This window comes from Charadrius vociferus, unplaced genomic scaffold, assembly GCF_000708025.1.
Source record: "Charadrius vociferus isolate BGI_N301 unplaced genomic scaffold, ASM70802v2 scaffold1039, whole genome shotgun sequence".
Taxonomy (NCBI): Eukaryota; Metazoa; Chordata; class Aves; order Charadriiformes; family Charadriidae; genus Charadrius; species Charadrius vociferus.
In genome coordinates this window covers 350,178-369,676 of record NW_009650167.1, presented here as the reverse complement: position 1 = coordinate 369,676, position 19,499 = coordinate 350,178, and the positions used below count along the sequence as shown (strand labels likewise).

General features: G+C 50.7%; 1 protein-coding gene across 1 annotated transcript; it reads left to right on the top strand.

Moving 5' to 3' along the window:
* Positions 1-6,271: 6,271 nt before the first annotated feature.
* BAHD1 (bromo adjacent homology domain containing 1) lies at positions 6,272-19,209 on the top strand. The gene is made up of 6 exons (XM_009892424.1): positions 6,272-7,907; positions 11,326-11,687; positions 13,685-13,844; positions 14,854-14,930; positions 17,323-17,414; positions 18,768-19,209. Exons 1-6 carry the CDS (start codon positions 6,272-6,274, stop codon positions 18,955-18,957), a joined length of 2,517 nt encoding a protein of 838 aa, XP_009890726.1. The 3' UTR covers positions 18,958-19,209.
* The last annotated feature ends 290 nt before the right edge of the window (positions 19,210-19,499 follow it).

The window sequence follows — 19,499 nt, the reverse complement described above, 5'->3', positions numbered from 1 at the left end:
TGGAGCGGGGGCTTTCGCAATGAAGTGATAATTACCGGTGTCGGCCCAGGGAGTGGAGCGGAGTCCCGGGCAGCTTCCAGAGGTCCTCTCTTGGCTGTGCGAGAGTTGCCCCACAGCCCTTTTCGCAATCCTTCTTGAAGCCGCGGAGGCATGGGCTGTGTCTGCCGCTACAGTGTTCACGCGGGTTTCGGGAGGTGCGGGCAAATGGTTAGGGCTGCGTTGGTGAGAGGCAGAAACAAGCCCTTCCCGCAGTCTAACGAGCTCTGTATAAACAGTTTTCTCTGGAGCATGTGGATGATGGAGCTTTCGATGGGCCTCCGGAGAAAAATCAGGGCCGGACCCTGGGAAGACAAATTGCAGCCTGCAACAATTACAGTTTTTCTAAATGTTTGAGACTGAGACGATGCTTCCACTCGTGGGACTCGCGCAGCGTTTAGGTAATTCAGCCTGGGATACCTGACGCTTCTGTGATTTATCCGGATTTCCCAGAGCTCCTGGGAGGCTTCTTTCATGCAACACGTTCCTTACAGCACCGAGAATTATTCGACTGTAGAAGCAGCAGGGAGAAAGGAGCCAATCCTCCAGATACTTACAGTTATAGGGCTGTTGTCATAGCATAAGCTGCGCCAATTTAAATGGATATAACTTCTTCGAGTAGACGGGGGCTGGGACTCGACAAAACGATGCTGTGCGCGGAGAGGAAGCAGTCATGTTGTCGTAACTCTTTGTAGATTACTGAAGTGCCAAATGGATTAGGAGCTTTAAAAGCTTTAAATTTCTGTGCTTTTGGCATCGTCTCCTTGGAACGAGCGTGTCTCCGTAGCAAAGCTTTGGAAAGGAAATGGTGCTTGAACGGGTAGTCCCAGACTAGTTTCTTCTAATTTCACTTGCAATCAAGTGATAGAGAGGGAGAGACAGATGCTGCAGCTGCGTGATTACAGAACATGCAGCTGTTAACACACTTGCTTATTTTCCTACTAATGAGGCATCAACTCTCTTCTGACTTTGCTGTTTGGGTAGTGGTTTTATTCTAGCAGAAAATTGGACCGGTGTTGGTTTTTTAAATCTCTCTTTATTCTGATCTGGTTTGGGTTCAACAGCTGTCCGGAGAACTTTCAGAACTAGTCCGGTTTGAGGAAGGAGGCAGCAATTCCAACTCGCTCTAAGATCCGTGGTGGGCTCTGCGTGCAGCTGGTTAGACCAAGCTGCTGCTTTCCACTTGTTTCGTTTCCGATAGTTACACCTAAAGGTCTTCTCACCGTTAATCCAGTTCCTCAGCTGCAAGCAGCAAATGGGTGGTTCTGGCTTAAGTATCTTCACTTTCAGTTCTTCAGATTATCTCACGATTTCTTGGAGACTTCTGGGCACAGCTGGGTTTTCTTCTTCGCTTTGTGAAGCAGTAGGGAGGTGGGAAGGGGATGGGGAGCCCTGACACTCTCGCTTCCCAGCTGAAACGAGTACGATACTTGCTGTAAGTAAACTCGGCCTGGCTCTGATTTTGAGGCATGATACACTTGGCTGTCAGATGGTTTAGTTTTGGGCAGCGTTCAAAAGCTCTGCTTCTGGGTTATGCTGGGGGAGGAAACGGCGTTGCTAGGTCACAGGTGAGTCGGCAGCCTTGGCTGCTCTCTGCTTTTCCCCAAGAAGGGAATGAGCGGCAGCATGCCCCTAGCAAAGCGATACAGGCGATTTGGTAGGCTTGGAAAGACTTCTTGGTAGCCCCGTGTGCTAACGATGATTTTTGCTCCATGCAGCGATCTCGTGAGACTATTTGGTGCCTCTTGCTCGATGCGTGCTTACCATGTGGCTGAATTGTTGGGGTAGTAGTGTTTGGTTTTTATCTTCTTCATGCCTAGCACAATATCTCTCCAAAACCGGCAGCGGCATCACTGTAGCAGCCTTGTAGCAAGGCTTGGGATGGCTCTTTCTGCACCTGTGTATGACAAATCACGGAGAGCAGAAAAATGCATGAAAATCCCCAGGCTGAGAGTGACTTCTGTGGAGAGGTGTGAGAGTTTCTCCAAGAAAGACGTCAAGGAACAGCTCTAAAATGTTATACTTGGCTTCCGTGGGATACGGAGCCAGCTGTTAGGTTGTGGGTTGGTTTTGCTCCTCATTGGACACAATGGTTTGTAAGAAATTCACATTGCGTATGGCTGTGGAATAACAAGATTCATTACAGATGCTAAACACGGCGTTCCCACCTCCATTAGAGTATTATGTCAGAAAAGACTTGGGAGGATAAACAACGCTCCGGCTTCTACGAACCACTCTGTGGGTCACGGTGGTTGTTTTATTGTGGAGAAGTACCCAGAGTAGAAACTATACCTTTTTCACCACACTTTGTAGCTGATCCACGCAAAATTGGTTTATTTCTACCGATAGTGTCCTGATAACATTGAGCCAGTGCAAAGCAAATGGAATCTGGTCATGAATTTGAAGTCAAACAGAATTCACCTGACTTTGGACTTGAGGTTTTTAGTGAGGTGTGATCTGGAAGAATGACCTTCTCTGTCTCCAAACTGAGCTTGTCGGGGAGAAACTTGGCTGGGAGTTTTGGGGGTTTTTGTTTGGGTGTGTTTTTCCCGCCAAGGAATCCATTGTGGAAATTTTTTGAGAGAGTAATGCAGACTTCTGCATTTGCTTAACCTACTTGGATTGTATTTCTGCACGTTGTCCCGTGTTTCTGCGGTAAAGCTGGATTTCAGAGGGTTCACAGTCACGTGGAAGTGTTGCTGTGTGGCTGGTGTTTTCCTTGCTGACACTTAAAGGATTTACTTGACTATAATGCCAAAATGTGTGGGGTTGGCTTATTTGGTCTTTCCACAAATTTCCAGATATTTAGTTGTTCGCGTGTAGATAAGTGCTTGGTAGCAGTCGAGCAGCTGACCTCCGAGTGGGGGAGAGAGAACTTAAGAGACCAGATGCCAAGAAGGAGATCTATGCAGACGTAACCTCCTTTCATTAAAAAATAAGAAATAAAACCCCCCAGCTGCCTGTGATTGCTTGATTACTATTGTGCCTAAGAACTTGTCATGTCAAAGGGCTTACACGGCTGAGACTCTTAAAACGGCTCGCATTCAATCTTGGTGCTCTTCCCGCTTTAATGCGTTTTTGACTCCGATATCTCTATTGTCATCTCTGCATGTTCAACTCGAGTGTTTCTCTTGACGTTCCCGGTTGCAGCCTGTCAGTGGTGAAAGCCGGGTTAGAATATTAGCTGTAAACGCGGTACAACACGGTGAGACGTCGCTACCTGTTCCGCACTGGAAGATGGGTCTCGGGTCCCGGCTTTGGTTGGGAGGTGGGTTTCTCACAGGTCTACGAAACATCTGTAGAAAGAAAAAAAAAAAGTGTGTGTGGGGGGAAGAACCAGTTTTCATTTTGGGTATTGCTCTTTGAAGCATTCCTGTGCGTAGGTTCCGAAAAAGAGACTTTATTTAAGCTGTTGTTTGTCTTGGCATTCCTCGTGGGGTCAAACAGGGAAGACGGTCACTGTGCTCTTAACGACTCTCAACTTCACTGTTGGAAAAATCCCCTTCAATCTCTACCGGACTCTTTCTAACTGTAGAGCAGACGTGGTATGAACACAGCCACGTCTCTAGTACTTGGATTTTGATTGATACTCTAGCTCATTGGAATACTAACGAGCTATAAAGCCCCAGCAAGTGAAGGATGTGTGGTGAGCGGCCAGAAGGTCAGACTGCTGCTTGCGAAAGCTCGAGGAGAAGGTGGTGGCTGCTGCTGGGTTTTAAGGCAAGCCACAGCTGTTTATTTTGGGTTTTTCACCTCTCTGCTGAGCACCTCTGCCAGAGGCTCCGTCTCTCAGTAGGGACAACAGAAAATAGGATGAGAGTTGCAAAGAACCCACTGGTCCGTATAGCCCGGGAGAAGTTCTCCTCCCCGGGGCGTGGTTGGGTAGGATGCTGGTCTACCACTGCCAAACCCCACTCTGCCCAATTTATTTTTTTAAATTATAGTCCTCTTGCAAACTCCCAAGACTGTGTGTGGTCAGTTTGACCTCCTGTGCAGGAAGAATCGCAATTTTGGGGGAAACTGTCTGTCTGACTTGATAAGCATCCTCCTAATTTCCAGAACCTGTTTTTCTTATCAGAAAAACATGGATATACATCAATGTTTGCTCCCCGCGGAGCACTCCTGTTCCGGCACTAGCCGGGGGAGATATCCTGTGTGTAACGGGGTGTAAGGGCTCAGTTACCCCAAACCATGTCGGGAAGAGCCTGACATCTAGAAAAGCATTATGCAAACCACAGTGGTTTTCAATTCCTAAGTTTCTTTTAGTTAATGTGTATATAAGCAAGTCAATTAAAACACATTGGGCTTATTTCAAATAGATAATCTAATTATCAGCTTGATTAAACCATATCAAATGAACAGTTCTTGTAATTCATTAGCTTTGTTCTAATCACTGCAAAAGCAGTAGTAGCTTTAATTAAGAGCCTCAGAAGTGGCAGACCAGTGTCGATTGTGTCAATTGAGGAGTGTTCCAGCCAAATACCTGATTGCGGGGAAGATCAAACCGCTCCTGGGTTGATGCTAACGTGGAGACCAACTCTTTGGTGCCAATAAAGGGAGTCTGACTATTTCATAAATGCCATTAACTGCAAGCAGTCATCCTTTTCTGCTGTTTCTGACGCTCAGATACAGACTTAATTAAATCTATTCCAATATCGCTCAATTTGGCTGACTTTTTCTAATGTTTATAGGTCAGAATCACCTACCCGTATCCTTTCTTAGCGTTAGACCTACAGCTTCTTACGTGAATCTGTGCTCCTTCAGGCTGCAAAATTGCTTAATTCCTCAAATACCTCTCACAAGCCCGCTGCAGGTCTCCTGCCGAAGTTGAAACGCAAGAGTACAAAGGCGTGGTAACCCTTCTGCTAAAAATGGAACAGGAAAAATAAAGATGGGGTTTAGTTTGCTGGATAACTGAGGAAGCCGACACATGGCTGAAGGGCTCTCGGGTGGGTGCTGTTCCTCCTGTCGCTTGCTTAGCACATGCTAGGGGGGCGTTTAGTAGTAAGCTCCTGCTCCCGGTGTGACGTGACAGCCGGGGATGTACTCGCTGCGTGGCGTGGTGAGCGCACGACCTCTGCTCCTGGTGCTTTGGGGGAAGGCAGTCAGCAGTCGCCTCCATTTTGTCAAGGTTTGATGCTTCCTCCCCACCTTTCCACCGACACCTCTTGCGGTGCCGTCCTCCTCCCGAGGCTGGCATGCCTTGTGCGGTGGCAGGAGAAGTTCCCTCTCGGCGGTAAACCAGAGCCAGACCACTTGTGTAACGCTTTACCTGGCTGGGAAGGTCGGATGTGCTGAAGCCGCCGGGTCTGCCGGCAGCTTCGTTAGGGTGCGGGGTGCTGGTTTAGGGTGCGGGGTGCTGGTTTGCTCAGCCGTGCCTTCAGCGAGGCGGTTCCTGTTCCGCGTGCAGATTCTTATCTCCTTCTATTAGTAATTTGGGTTGGTTTGGAAGAGTGACTTGACATAGCATCTAGATGAAAAGTCAGGAATGACATACAGCTGAGTAATTCTTTTTCCTCCCATAAATGCATTCTTAGGGCCTCTCTGCCAAACGTGATGATTTGGTCGTTTAATGTCCATAACGTTTATAAAATGCAACTGTAGGGAACGACAAGAGCAGCGAGTAGCCAGGTCCTAACCTGCATGGGGATTTGCATCTATTTAATTTATTAATGTTGGCAGATCTCTGCTTAATAGACCGAGCTTACCTTTCACGTGAGTAGGTGGACTTTTTTGTTTTTCTTTTGTCTAATTGTTACAGAGAACGCCAGTGAAACAGCCTGCCTGCATCAACACGCCAGCAGGCGAATACCGGGGATGTGTGGCTGCTGCGCGCCCTGGACCGGCCTTCACATCACCTTTAGTAGATTTGATGAGAATTCGTAACGTGACAGAAACAGCGTCGGTGTAACAGGGACCGTAGTGGGGGCGGGAGCGGGGTGAAGCACCTTCCCGGCCGTACCCTGGTTTTCCCAGCTGCTGTGGCATTTGCCGTCACCGCCTTGCTTTTAATTACTGCCGTGTTCTATGGCTTAATATTAAACCACATCTCATCGCATCCTGTCTCTTAATTGGCTTAACTGGCCATCACCCAAAAAGACTCTGCTGTGTATAGAAACAAGCTTCCCCAAATATTTCCTAATTGGCAGTTGGCGCTTTGTGAGGCGATGGGTCCCTCTCAGCGATATTAATAGATGTTTTCTTCTGTTCGTTCTCAGGATTGGACATTGATCCTATGACGCATGCCCGGAAGAAACAACTTTTCCTTCTGAAGCATCCAGCTGGTTCTGCTGGCCAAGCTTCATCAGCGACGGGCAGCAGGAGGATGGACAGGACCGACGCAGAGTGTGGCGAGCAGAGAGACGGAGATGCCACCGAGGCTCCGAACTGTCCCAGTGGGTTTGTGGGGACGAGCAAAAGCAAGAATTTGCATGAAGTGCGAAAGACGTACCCACTGCGGAGACGGCTGCTCCCCTCGGTGAACAAAAAGACCTGCAAAGTGCTCCTCACCAGGCTGGAGGATGTGGCTGGGTCTCTGTCGAAACAGACCCAGAGCTGTAAAAAAAAGGACCTTCCCAGCTGGATGGAGGGTTTGGGACCTGCTTTGTTCTCCGAACAAGTTCAGCCTGCGGGAGCAGGGAAGAGTGATTCATCTGGGGAAAAGTGCACAATAAGTTATCCAGGGACGGAGCAAGACCTTGATACTGCTCCTTCAGAGCCCAGGAAGCGCAGGCTGGCCTCGCTGAACGCAGAGGCCGTGAACAATCTGCTTTTTGAACGGGACGATGGCTTATTATCCGGCAGGCGTTTTCGGAGGGACTCCGTTAAAGCCGGTGGAGACTGTACCGGTAAGAGCTTGCATTGCAAAGCCGGTGACAACTGGCCCGCGCTGGAAAAAACAGCTGTGAAAACAGGGAAAGGAAAAAACCGGCCCGAGCCCAGTCAGAAATGCAATAGCTGTGACCATTCACTGGATGAGGTCTTTGATGATGGGGCGAAGAGGGAGGATGGTGCCATCTCCTATCATCCCACCCCAAAGAGACTGGCCAGCCTGAATGCCGTGGCCTTTCTGAAGCTGACCCATGAGAAAGACCAACCCCTGAAGCAGAGGAGTAAATCGGACGGAGAGGGCAAGTCCGAGAACCACTGTTCAAAATCTACGCTCAAATGGGCCAAAGCCGGTAGGAAGAATTGCGTCAAATCCAAGAAGGAAGCGGCTAGCTTAAAGATGGAAGGTCCGCACGGCTGGCGAGGGCTCGCGCTGGGCGCCTTTGGGAAAGGGGAGCAGCGGGACTCCTCTAGGCTCTACGGGACGACAGAGCCCGTCCCTTACGAGTCGCTGTCTAGCTCCTATGCTAGCACAGAGGGTTTCTACCACAGACTGCCTTTGCTCATGGGTGGCCAAGCTTCCATGAAGCCCGAGTATGGAAGACCCGGAGAGAAATCCCCCACCCCCAAACAGGAGTTTCATCAGCCTTCCTTTCCCGTGCAGCAGTTCCCTCCCTTGCCCGTGCCCGGAAATCACACGGATTGTGGATGTCTCTACGAATCCTCGGATCTGACTCCCTTGAACGGGTTTTACGTTTGTTATGGCCAAAGTGGATACAGTGGCTACTCTCACTGCTCCGTTTACCCCAAGGACGAGCTTTCGCAGTCTGCTACCTGCGAGGGGCTCTTGGTATCGCCCGGTTCCTTGCCATCAGGTGCTCACTTCCAGCCACTCCCCTGGTGTAACTCCCCGTACTGTTGTGGAGAAGGACCGGCCATTAACAGCTACAGCGTCTGCGGAGTGGTGCACGTGCCGGAGGGCAGGATTAGCAGCGTGCACGCGGGACGGAACAGCTACCCCTACAAAATGCCTTTTGCAGCAGGTAAGGCGAAAAGCGCGAGCAAATCTCCTTTGGCGTTCCGAGGAGAAGAGGGCCGGTTCGGCGCGGTGGCTAATGAAGGCGTCTCGTTGCCAGGAGGCAAACTCCCTCTGCGCATGGTGCCTCGCAGCTCTGGCAGCCCCGCTGCCGCTCGCTTGCTCGGAAAGAATCTGCGTTTCACCTCCCCTTCCCCCGTTTTTAGCCCTGAGGGTTTTTCCCACTGAAAGGTCTTATTGGTGTGGAAAGCATAGAATCGGTGAAAGGATTTGGGCAGTGAGAAGGTGACTCATGACTTGTCATGCCGGAGCTAACCGCTTAGCTTTGATCTGTGTAAAACGAGTGGGGTGTAGTTCCTACGTGCTCTGCAAGGCTTCTCGCCGTCCTGCTGGGCTGCTCTGAGCGGAGGGTCTAAGGCACATGGGGCTGAGTTGCTCCTCCGTTCCCAAAAGCTTGCTCTGGGGACCGAAGCATCCTTGCAGGGCAGAGCGGTGGGAAGAGGCGGGCATCGCCGCGGTCATTAGACTCCTGGCGCAAGCTGTGTAGGGGACGCAGTCGTTTAAGATTTGAGATCTGGCAGGGCTGTGTAATGATTCCGTTTGCCTGTACTGTTTGGACAGATGCTTGAATTTCAGTGTGGTGATAGAAGTGCCGGGTACACCGTTAGTCTGGTGAGTAGTGGTCCCATCTTTGTTCTTAAACAATGCCTGAAAATGAGGCATTGAAACGAGAAGAGGTGACGGTGCGAGAGGTGATGCAGTTCTTTGCCTGGCTCTCCTCTCTCCCCTGCCTGTTTTTCAGACTTTGTCCTCCAGTGTGCTTTATCCTGGAGCTTTGCCTTTGCTAGTGAAAAATATCTTTTGAAATATTTAAAAGTGGATTGTTGTGTGGGGGTTATCAGACACCAGTACTTTGTATAAAAGCCATCAAGCTAGACAGGGCTGCCGTCTGCAAACAGTACGGTCCGTAGACCGGGCTGCTGCGGCTGCGGGGGGCGTGAGCATCGCTCTCCGTTACCCACGTGTCGGAGTCGGAAGGAGCCATGAGTTACCCACTTAAAACAGACTGGCAGGTAGGTGGATGAAGTCGTGGTTCAGTGCTCGGTTTGAGCGAGGCTTTGTCATCTTCCGTTGAAGGAAGCTGCTGAAACTCGGGAGCGTTTGGTTGAAGTATAATGTCTCTTTTCCCTAAATATCCCCGCTGTCGTGGTGCCGCTTCCTACGGTAGCAGCTAGACAGTGTTCGCTGGTGGCTTCGCTGCTCGGTAAAGTGGAATGCTTGCAAGACAACGAGCTCAGCAACGTGTTCTTGTCTGACAGCTTTCTCTGTACTGCCCTGAGGTCATGTCAGTCTGCTTTGTTCCTGAAATTTTGCATGCCGGTGCCTCTAACTTCCCACAACCAGAAGGATGCAGGCGGTGCAGACAGAGTGGTTTTGGAGATCAGCCCTCCCTGCGAACTCGGCCGTTCCTCCCGGTGCTGGCAGGGGCTGTAGCGGTGCCGGGGGCATGTATTTACTAGTGGTGTGTCACCCCGCTGCTGAGATCTTTCTCGGCGTAGGTTTGTAAGTGGCAAGATAATCTCTTTTTCTAGCACGTTTTTTGGATGTGGTGCGTTCTGGGTTAAAGCTGACTGTACATATAAATGCTTCACTGATTCTGATTTCCTTCCTGTGAGCAACTTTGATTTAAAAGCCTACAACATTGGAATAATGTAGGCTTCATTTTGTGGATTGAAGTATATAAGGAGGTCTCCAAAAATATTAACAGGGACTTATGCTTAGGAGTTGATTTTTATATAAGAGTGTGCCTCTGAAACCTCATCCTTCCCTAGAGTGGGTTGTTTTAGTGAATTAAAGGAGTACTTTGGCTGAAGCAACAGACTCCTGTCTGAGAGCACCGGTACAAGAGGATCCAGCTTGATGTGTCGCATACCTTGTGTAGCGTCTGTCTTACATGGTGTGCTCGAGATGTTCATATGGAAGTACCGGTGTCCGTTTGGTACAAATCAAGGGATCAGGCTGTAACCTTGGGCAGTTGTGGTCTGCCACGTGTAGGGGACAGGCGTTGCTTTCCCGGTCCCGCGGATGGTTTGCAGCGTGCGGTTTGAAAGCAGGGTGGTGGCGATGGGACGGGACGGGCTGTGCGATGCCTCAGCGCCGGTGGAGTGCCGGCGGTGTGTGCCGCCACGGAGCGAGCCCCGGGGTGCCAGCGAGGGCACCTCTCCACTACTCGCCTGAAGTTTAGTAAATACTTTTGTGAAGCTTCATCCTGCTTTAGTTGAAGCTTGAAAACTGCTTTTGTAAGCAAAATACTGAAGAGGTGACTCACTGCTGTATGGGTCCCGTGCCTGCCGAGGCCAGGCAGGGTACCCGACCGCGCATCCCCACGGCTTGGCTGGCTCGGGGACTTGCTGCGGCGTTTGCCCCTCGGGTGGGCAGAGGTGAGTGCCAGCCCTCTCCGGGAGGGTCAGGCGGGAGACAGGAGGCAATACTTTCCTGGTACTGCCGGGGGATCTCGGCAGTTACTCAGCTGGAGCTTGGGGACTTCAGATGTTTTTTCACTGTTAGATATTTTAGCAGCTCTGCAGCAGTGCGGTCCCACAGATCTGCTGGGACGTGCTCCGGTCCGGGGGCATCTCCCGGAGCTGGCCTGAAGCTGCCCTGTCGATCACCCCAAAAAGAGCAGGCTTTCGGATCGAGGGAGTAGGGGTGCTTTGGATGTTGGTCGGGGAGCTTTCTTACCGCTGACGGTAGGGAATTCAAATCCGACTTGCTCCTCTGTTGCCCTGGGTTGAGGGCTTGTTTTGTGACTCCCGGAGCGGTGCGAGGTGCTCTGGGATGCTGTTGAGAGGCAGCGTCAGCCAACTGACTAACCTGTTGTGGTTAACGCGTCTGCTGTAGGGACACGGTTTTGCTGAAGGCAGCAGCGTGCATCATCTTACATAGTTCTGTTCCACGCTGTTTCGTATTTCTGGAGTTAATTCAGAGAATCTTCTCAATTTTCCCTGATTAGTAGAATTTGGCATTTTGAAAGAAGCTGGCGGCTTCTGCTCGTGTGGTTTAATCCTTCCCATCGTTTTGATAAGCCTTTTATTTCTTTTATACATATTGACAGGCTGGAACTGCTTTGGCCACTGGCCAGCCTTATGTGTATTACTGGCTGGCACTACTTCGGGGGATTTCAGATGGGTTTCTTGTAGTGCAGTGTCATCGGCAGCAACACTTTGGAGCATCGCAGGCTTAGAAATATCTTTGCTTTTAGAATCCAGTGACGGTGCAAAATGAAATTGGAACAAGAAAAGTCTTTACTGCTATAATGCAATAAAGGGAATTTTGGGAGAAAGTGGTACTTTGGGACATTCTTGATTGTGTAGTCCTCTTATATTTCAAATGAGATACATGTCTCTCTTCTTCCCTTCTGCTAGAAGGCTGCAAGTCTCTGGACCAGCTGAACCTCACAATCCCTGTGGCAGGGCACCCCCCCTCCCCTGCCCACCCGCTCTCAGGATGTCCTGTGCCCAGCGTGCCACCGGCTGCAGAACCCGTTCCTCATCTGCAGACCCCCAACTCTGACCCTCAGACCATGGCCCGAGAATGTCCGCAGAGCTCAAAGCCTCCCAGCGGCTCCAAATCCGGTCTCCGAAATACCACGGGCTGTCTCCACGCCTCTGACAGCAAAGCGGCGGGAGGTCATTCCCATCCAAAGCAGCAGCGCATTAGCAGGCGGAGAGCTACCAATGGCTGGATACCCGTTGGCACCGCCTGCGAGAAGGCCGTCTACGTTGTGGTAGGTGTCTGTGGAGCGCTGGGCTTTGTCTGTACAGCTATACCCATTCGGGCATCTTCAGGGGATGAAGGCTAGAGGGCGTTTTTGGGCCTTGCTTCAAGGTGGAGATGGTCACTAGAGGCCATCTAGAACCTCTTGGGCAAGCAAATAGTGCCTTTTGGCCGGGCTTCGAGGCCAAGCTGCTGTTGGAGTGGTTTTTCTCCCGCACCCTGGTATTACCTTGCACAGCGTGACAGGCTGTTTGGAAAGGAAGGGAAACCTGCCACTCCTGTGCTAGCATCAGCTGAAACACCGTGATGATGAATGCTTCTGGCCTCGGCATTTGCAAGGCTGGCACATGCGAGTCCATCCTACAGAGAGATCGTTCTCCAGCTTCTTCCTCCTGGGCAAGGGCAGAGCTGTTTGAGAAAATGAGGGAGGTTTTAGCCTTGGTACAAGCAGCGGTTGTCTGAAGGTAGCTCTCGTAAGGTGGTTCTCTCGCTGATGGTGTCTGTAGCCCAGTGGGATCTCCCAGAGAGCACAGAGGACCGAGACGGTGTCCTGGCTCCCAGATGGAACTTTTCTGGCGCCCAATACTACCCCTTTTGTCACTTACCTGGTGGCACGGCCAGTCAGTCCTTCAAGGGTTTCTCGTCTGTGCTTGCCCATTTGTCGTGGTCAGGGGCAGAGGCTGGCTCCTGCAAGATGGGAGATTTCCTGCCAGAAAACTTAATTAACTGCAGTAAAGTCCACTTCAATTGCGAGAGAAGGCAGTATACTTCATGTTACTAAAACGTAAAAGCAGTGGACTTGAAATCTGGGCCCACGTGCTGCCTGGGAAGGTGGGACAAGGCGTTGAACGGGGTGCAGTAAGTGTCAGCAGCGAGGGGAGCTGCGGTCCAAGCGCGCTTGTCCGTGCTGCCGCTTGCTGCGGTGGTGTCACCTCCAGCTGCTGCCAGCATCACCCGGGACAGGGACCGTAGCTTCAGCTCTGGGGGCCGTGTGCGGGTACCACGGGCTGCGCGAGGCTGAAGTGCGCAGAAGCCAGAGACGGGCCGCTTCCATCCATCGCTCAGACTTTGACGCTTCGAAAGCAGCAGCACGACGATCTCCTTCCGTCCTGGCGCCCGATGCTTCCGCCTTCGCCTGGGCGATCGGGCAGGAGGTTAAACCCATCCTGCTCAGGCATTTGGAAATGAGTTTTCAGAGCAAAACTGAAATAAAATATAACACCCCCCCAGCTCACAGGCCAAAAAGAGATCTTTTTGTAATGTTAGAGGGTACAAAGGAAATGTTAGCAATCTCGGTAAGGAGAGCTTTATGCCACAGCCTCCCTGCCACTCCCTGCCCTCTTCATGGGAAATATTTCATGTTTTATTTGTTTTCTTACAATATTTGTATCGGAGAAATGCATAGCATTCAAAAGATGCCTAGTTTTCCCTGCCTTTTGGATAGGAAGGAAATGCACACCTACAGGTAGGCACGTAAAATGGTGAGTTTTCTGAATGTCGGTTTTCTGCATGCAGCATTGAAGGAGAAATTGTTGGGTTTTTTTAAAATTTGAAATAAGGGTAATAATTTCAGAATATGTACTTTTACGAGACTTGCTGTCCCAGTGGTGAGTGGCTCCTTACTGCCAGCACTACGTAGCAGAACTAGTTGTGTTTCGCTTCATTTAAAAACGATGGCCACGCGTGACTTGGGAGCACTTGGATGTTACTCCTCGGTGAACTTTCTTTCCCTGTGAATGCCTTACCCGTAGAAAAAGTAATCCCGTCTGACCTGCTCTTTGGTGTTAGCCAACCTGGTGGGAATAGAGATGCCACGAGCGGTCTCAGTGCTGCGTGGCTCCTCTCGGAGCTGTGTTGGAGTGGAAGCCCTTGGCTCTGGGCAGGCTTAGGCAAGTTCTTAATTCGCAGCAGAACTGAAGGAGTTTTGGACTGGGGTAGCAAACAATACGCTGAATCTTTGCCTGCACACTCAGGTTGCTTTATTTTTTGTGTGTTCTGATGGTGTAGAATGAACCAGAGCCGGCTGTTCGCAAGAGCTATCAGGCCGTGGAGAGAGACGGGGAGATTATCCGGGTACGAGATACTGTCCTCTTGAAATCCGGACCCCGGAAGAAATCGATGCCGTACGTTGCGAAGATATCAGCACTGTGGGAAGACCCCAAAACAGGTACTGTGCCAAAAGCGTACACGTTGCCTCTGTGTGTGACAGACGAGGGTGAGCTGGGCCCGGGGAAGTGATGGATCTCGGGAGAGGCGCAAGCTTGTTAGGGTACTCCACTGCTGCCAGACCGGGTGATGAAGAGGAAGAGATTAGCTCCGTGGCTTTCATTCAGATTGTTCCAGGAACTGAGACGCTCTTTAATCACTAGCCTGGGACTGGTAATCAAAATCTGTCTGGTCGTGAAAGCACATAATATCTGCCAAGTGCCTGTCTTAGCAACCATCTCCTTTATTATTTCATTGCAGCAGACATCTCAGGAGCTGCTGTTTGCTCAACTGCTCTGCCCAGTGTGCGGGCTGGGAGTTGGTGGGGAGCACGGGCTGATCTGCGGCACCTCCAGATGGGACCCGAGTAGAGGTGGTGACTGGGGCGGTGTGGTTTTGGTGTTAAGGTCCCGCCTCTGACTAGCGATACCTGAGCCAAGGAAGCTGTGCCAAACGTTGCAAAGTACAGGTCTCGCTTAAAATTAAAGAAAGTACCAAAAAAAAATTATGTGTAAAAGAAGTGATCAGGATGTGATGAGGCCCACCTCAGTCGTGTCATCCTGCGACAGCAATTCTGGAGTTAACCTGGGAGTTACCGCTGCCAGTGCCACGCTCTGGAGAGCGTCTTTTCCAGCCTGCAGTCTGAATGGATACTTTTTTCAGATGGAAACGTTTGCTTTTTGGTTTGGTGTTGGGTTTTTTTTGGTGCCTAACTGACCTCTTTGTGACGATGTAACACAAGTAGAAGGGGGTGAAGGTGTAATGGAATAGCAACGGGACCGACTTCATACGGCTTCTTGCTGTAACAAAAGGACACCTCGTTCAGCATGAAATATTTATCGTGGCACAGCTGCCTCTACGTGAGCGCTATGGGAATTAAAGGGATGAAGCAGGAGGAGGAAGCTGGATATTAGTGGGAAAGCGCTACGAGAACACTGAGGCTTGACATATTTTAATAAATCTTCTTGCAGGGGAGCTGATGATGAGCCTCCTGTGGTATTACAGACCGGAGCACACTCAGGGAGGCCGCAACCCCAGTATGCACCAGGTGAGCCGTGCCGGCGCGGGACGCGGGGCGAGGGCAGCCTGCCGTGTCCGCGTCGGCAGCAAGAGGGGATTCGCCTGAGCATCTCCCTGCATTCCCAGGGGTCCCCATACGCAGGGGGCCGAGCTGCCGTTTTGAGTAAAACGGAGCTGTCTCTCGGCTGTGCTGCAGCTGTTGCCAGATGTGTTGAGTGGTGGTGTCCTACAGATGGGCTTTTCCCCGATTTTTGTCATCTGTAGAAGCTCTGGACTGTAACAGAAGCTGCTGCCTTCTTTACGTGGCCGCCTCTGTTAAGTTTTAATGTTTCTTCCTTTAATCTGAGAAAATCCTGTGCATTAAGTGAAAAGTTGTTCTGATTGCTACCGTAGGAGTAAGGAAGAGTGAGTTTATGCTGAATCGAGATCAGACGCCTTTCCAAAAAGGGCATTCTAATTCACCCAGAAACGCAGAGCGCTACACAAAAGCTCCCGCTGCAGTTCTGCAGGACACGGGGGTACCGATACCATGTGCTGCCTTTTTATCATAAATCACTTAACCTGCTGCTTAAACTCCAGAAACTTGTTTGTTTTGTGCAGAAGTGTGGGTGCATCGTCCTCCCCCTGTATCGATCTATGACAGAATTAAAGGCTGACTCGAGGATGTGTTGCCAGTAGAACAGAGTTCGCTTTTTCAAAGGAAAAAAAACGTGTGAATCATTATGACTTCACGCCTTGCTCTGCTTTGCATGGGTTTGTGTTGGGTGACAGAACAAGCTGTTTTTAAACTGGGAATGGGGAATTTACTGCTGTTTTCAACCCACCAAAATACTTGGTGCCTTTTTCCTTTTTTAAATAAAAGGGGAGGGCGGAGGTGAGAGCGGGACTGGGGAACGGCCGCGGAACCGTACCCGCCTGACTTGCAGGGCACGGATGAGTTTCTAAACCAAAACATGGTACCATGTAGTGTTCTGGTCCATAAATGAAGCGTGACTGTATCCAGTTGCCTTTTAGTGTGGAGAGAGCGCCGGTAGTCTGGCCGGGAGGAATTAAGCCAGTTTTTTGCACACCTGCTTAATTACACAAGACCTGAAATGAGCGAGTGCCGTTTGGGCTGAGTAGCTGGGATGGGCTTGCCAAAGATGACTCAGATAGTTTTGATTTACGGAGCAGACCAAAACCCCGATGTGCAGAAGCGAGGTGTGGCATTTTCCCTTTCTCTGATTAAGCACGTCCCCAAACGGTGACCCTTTTGTGAGTCTTTCCTTCCAGCCTCCTTCCTCGGGGCTGTGAGCAGAAACAAAGCCTGCAGGTAACGCTTCCACACTTGTGCAGAGCATCCTTACTCCCAGAGATGATCTTTGCTGATCTAACCACACCTGAAATTCTTTCGAATGGCTCTGTCTGGGTTGCCCCATATCTAACCAACCCTGCCTGCTGCAGAGCCAAGTTTCCTAAATTACCCTGGGAAAAAAGGCTATTGCTACTTCCCTCACTAAACCAGCCTTTTTAATTGAAGTGGGATGAGGGAAGGGTTGGAAAAGAAGGGATTCCTTTAGCTTTGATACAGAGAGGGATTGGAAAGACTGGTCACGTGTCACAGGGTACTAGTAAGGACAGCAAAGTGCTATTCAATCTCCACTTACGTTTTCAGCTGTACAAATGATTTGGAAGGGTTTCCAGCACAGGAAAGGGAAAATGAATGAAGAACATCCCTAGGAGCTTGGAGGAACGTGTGGGTGGGGAGCGCTCCAACCTCCTGCCTGCAGGAGCATTGCTCACTGGGTTTTCTGGATGCGGTCTGAAGGCTCCTTCTACGTGGAGTCTGTGCACAGCGTCAGATTTTGGATGAGCCAGGGCAAAAGCACCTCTTGCAGGGATTTTCCTCTTTCTGAGCCTCTGCAGTACCTCCCCAGATGAACTCAGCCTTCCTCCCTCTTACCTGTCTCCTCGTCTTTCCCAGGCATCGCAATAGCGCTTTCAAAATGCTGCTTTTATTTTTCCTGGTGCAGCATTGCAAAAGCTCATCTCCTGGGCCACTTCTCAGCGGTGGCCACGAGCTCTCCGTCATCCCCAGGAGGAGAGAGGAGGCTGAGTGGTGTACCTGCTGGTGGCCTCGCTGCTGAAGTGCTTTCGTAACGTTGGCAGTACGTGTGGGATTTGGACACCAAGTGTGCTGGGCAGCGTTAAATGATGGGAGAACTCTTAATGCTTTGCTCACGTGTCGCTGGATAAAATTCTGGCGCACACTATAAATAGGTCCAAAAACACCTGGAAAGTGTCTGTATTATGTGAAATATTGGCTCTGCTATGAGCATGCTTTGCTAGACTCTCCTTTAAGGTGATGGGTGAAGGTGTGGAGCTGGCCCTGCCTCCCTGGGGCTCCTGGCCACCTGGGTCACCTCTTCCTTCTCTTGCAGAATGAGATCTTTGCATCCCGGCATCAGGACGAAAACAGTGTTGCCTGCATAGAGGAGAAATGCTACGTGCTGACCTTTGCAGAGTACTGCAGGTAGGTGGTGCTCTTAACTTGCTGCTCTTCTGAGACCTTCGCCTGTCTCCAGCTCTTGTCGCTCTTGCCATTTCCAACCATCACCCAGCAGAACTGTCCCAGCCCTGCAGACTTTGGTCTAGCTGGAACGGGACGAGTGACACTCGCTCTGCGCCCGAGTTCGGTACTGCAGTCTGCAGGTGCTTCTTCCACTCTAGATTCAGGACGTGTCTGGTTTGTGTAATATATATGCTTTAAGGGGCTCACAAAAGTTTGTACTTGTATGACCTTGGTACCGCAGCACGTGGAGGAGAGCGCAGGAAAACCCGTAACTCGGAGCTAAAAGCTAAGCAAGGCAGGAAATCATCCTGTCCGTCTGTCCCCCGTGGTACACAGCTGCCATAGCTAGCCAAAAAGCCGGCTGATACGTGTGTGTCGGTGCTGCTCTGACGCAGCAGTGTATGCGCTCGCGGGTCCGGGGGTTCTGGCAGCGGTATCGCTCGGAGCAGTGACTAAGGCTTTTACTGTTAAGCTCTTGCTGATTGAATTGAAACTTTGTCAGTAAGAACTTCCGAGCGTCCATATTCAAGACTGCCATCCTCTGATGGATGGCTGTGCAGGGCAGCATGGAAATAGGGGTTGAAAGGACACACAAATCAATCCATAATGCAAAAGTGCTTTAAATCTCTTTCAGTTTTGCTGGGTGCATCTTGTTGACTGTGCAATCTTACCACGAGGGGATGTTTAAGCCCTAACGCACCCTTCGTAGTCCTCCTGCTCCTAGCCTAGGGCGCTGCTGTTTGAGTTTCTGAGAACAAACACTGTTTGACAAACTCTTTATGAGCTGAATTTTGTTCTTTCTTTTGAAAACTCTTTAAAAAAAAAAAAAGGCAGGCAAACAAAACCAAAAACCCACAGAAAACCCTAAGCTTTGCATCCAAACAGCTCGTTGCTCATTTCCTTTCTAACAGCCAGTCCTCTGGAGTAGTTGCTGGTAGGAATTTTTTCACGCTGTTGTGGGTAAGGTCACCTTTGCGAGGTGTTCCCTGAAGGCATCCTGAACTCTTCGTTTGCCCAAACAGCAGGGCCACAGTAGAAAAAAGCAAGTGGATTAATTGCAGTCATCTTTCATACTGTGCGGCATCCACAAGTATAGAAATACAAACCGTTGTGCTGCTTCCTGCAGTGCAGGGTGGGATCAAAAGCAACGGTACTTCATGTCCTCCTCTTGAGCAAAGCTCAGGTCTCCCCCGCGCTCCTCCCCTTCCACCCCTCGTCCTCGGGCGACCGCGGTCGTGGCTTCTGCCGAGACAGGTTGGTGCGAAGAGCAGAAGATGAAACGAGTCCGTGCTAACTCTTCTAATTGCGTTGCAGATTTTGTGCCTTGGCAAAGCGTCGAGTCGAAGGGATCCCAGGCAGGAAAACCATTATGGTTCCTCCCTCGGAAGAGTACTCCACACCTCTGCACCGCAAGGTGCCCGAGGACACTGACCCCGAGCTGGTTTTCCTCTGTCGTCACGTCTACGACTTCAGACACGGGCGCATCTTGAAGAACCCGCAGTAGCACCATCGGGGGTGGGGAGGGGGGGCGGCGGGGAGCCGGCGGCAGGCTGGCGGTCTGGGACATCTCTGCGCTCTCGGCGACTTCCCGTGTGCTGCTTGCAGACGAGAGCGCCCAGCGCTCTTTCCTCGGACTGAAAAGCGTGCGCAGGAGCGGATCCCTGTGGAGGAGGAAGGCAGCAGTTGAAAGCACAGCACTTCATTAAAAGCATAAATGAAAATATATACGTATAAAATAAATATATGTATATAGATATAGGTACTTGCATATGTAAATCTATATCTATATATGTATCTAGAGATGCATATATTGGGAGGGGTTTGCAGGGGATAAAAGCCAGTAAACTGAATCCAGAGCCATCGCTGGGGGGAACGGTGGGGAGGTGCAGCAGGGATGCTTTGGGGCATTCCGTGAGTCAAGCTGTGACAGTTCTGTGGTTTTCACGCCCCGGTGCGAAGTGTGAGGACAGACCCGTTCCTTGGCAGAGCGCAGGAGAGTCTCCTTGGCCCCGCAGGACAGACTGTGAGGATTCCCGGTGGGCGAGA

What these genes read in the sequence shown, in the direction of transcription:
- BAHD1 (XM_009892424.1), top strand. Translation starts at nt 6,272, where the DNA reads ATGACGCATGCCCGGAAGAAACAACTTTTCCTTCTGAAGCATCCAGCT. An exon ending in CAAAATGCCTTTTGCAGCAG is followed by an intron (nt 7,908 to 11,325) that starts GTAAGGCGAAAA and finishes CCCTTCTGCTAG; the next exon opens with AAGGCTGCAAGTCTCTGGAC. An exon ending in ACCTTTGCAGAGTACTGCAG is followed by an intron (nt 17,415 to 18,767) that starts GTAGGTGGTGCT and finishes ATTGCGTTGCAG; the next exon opens with ATTTTGTGCCTTGGCAAAGC.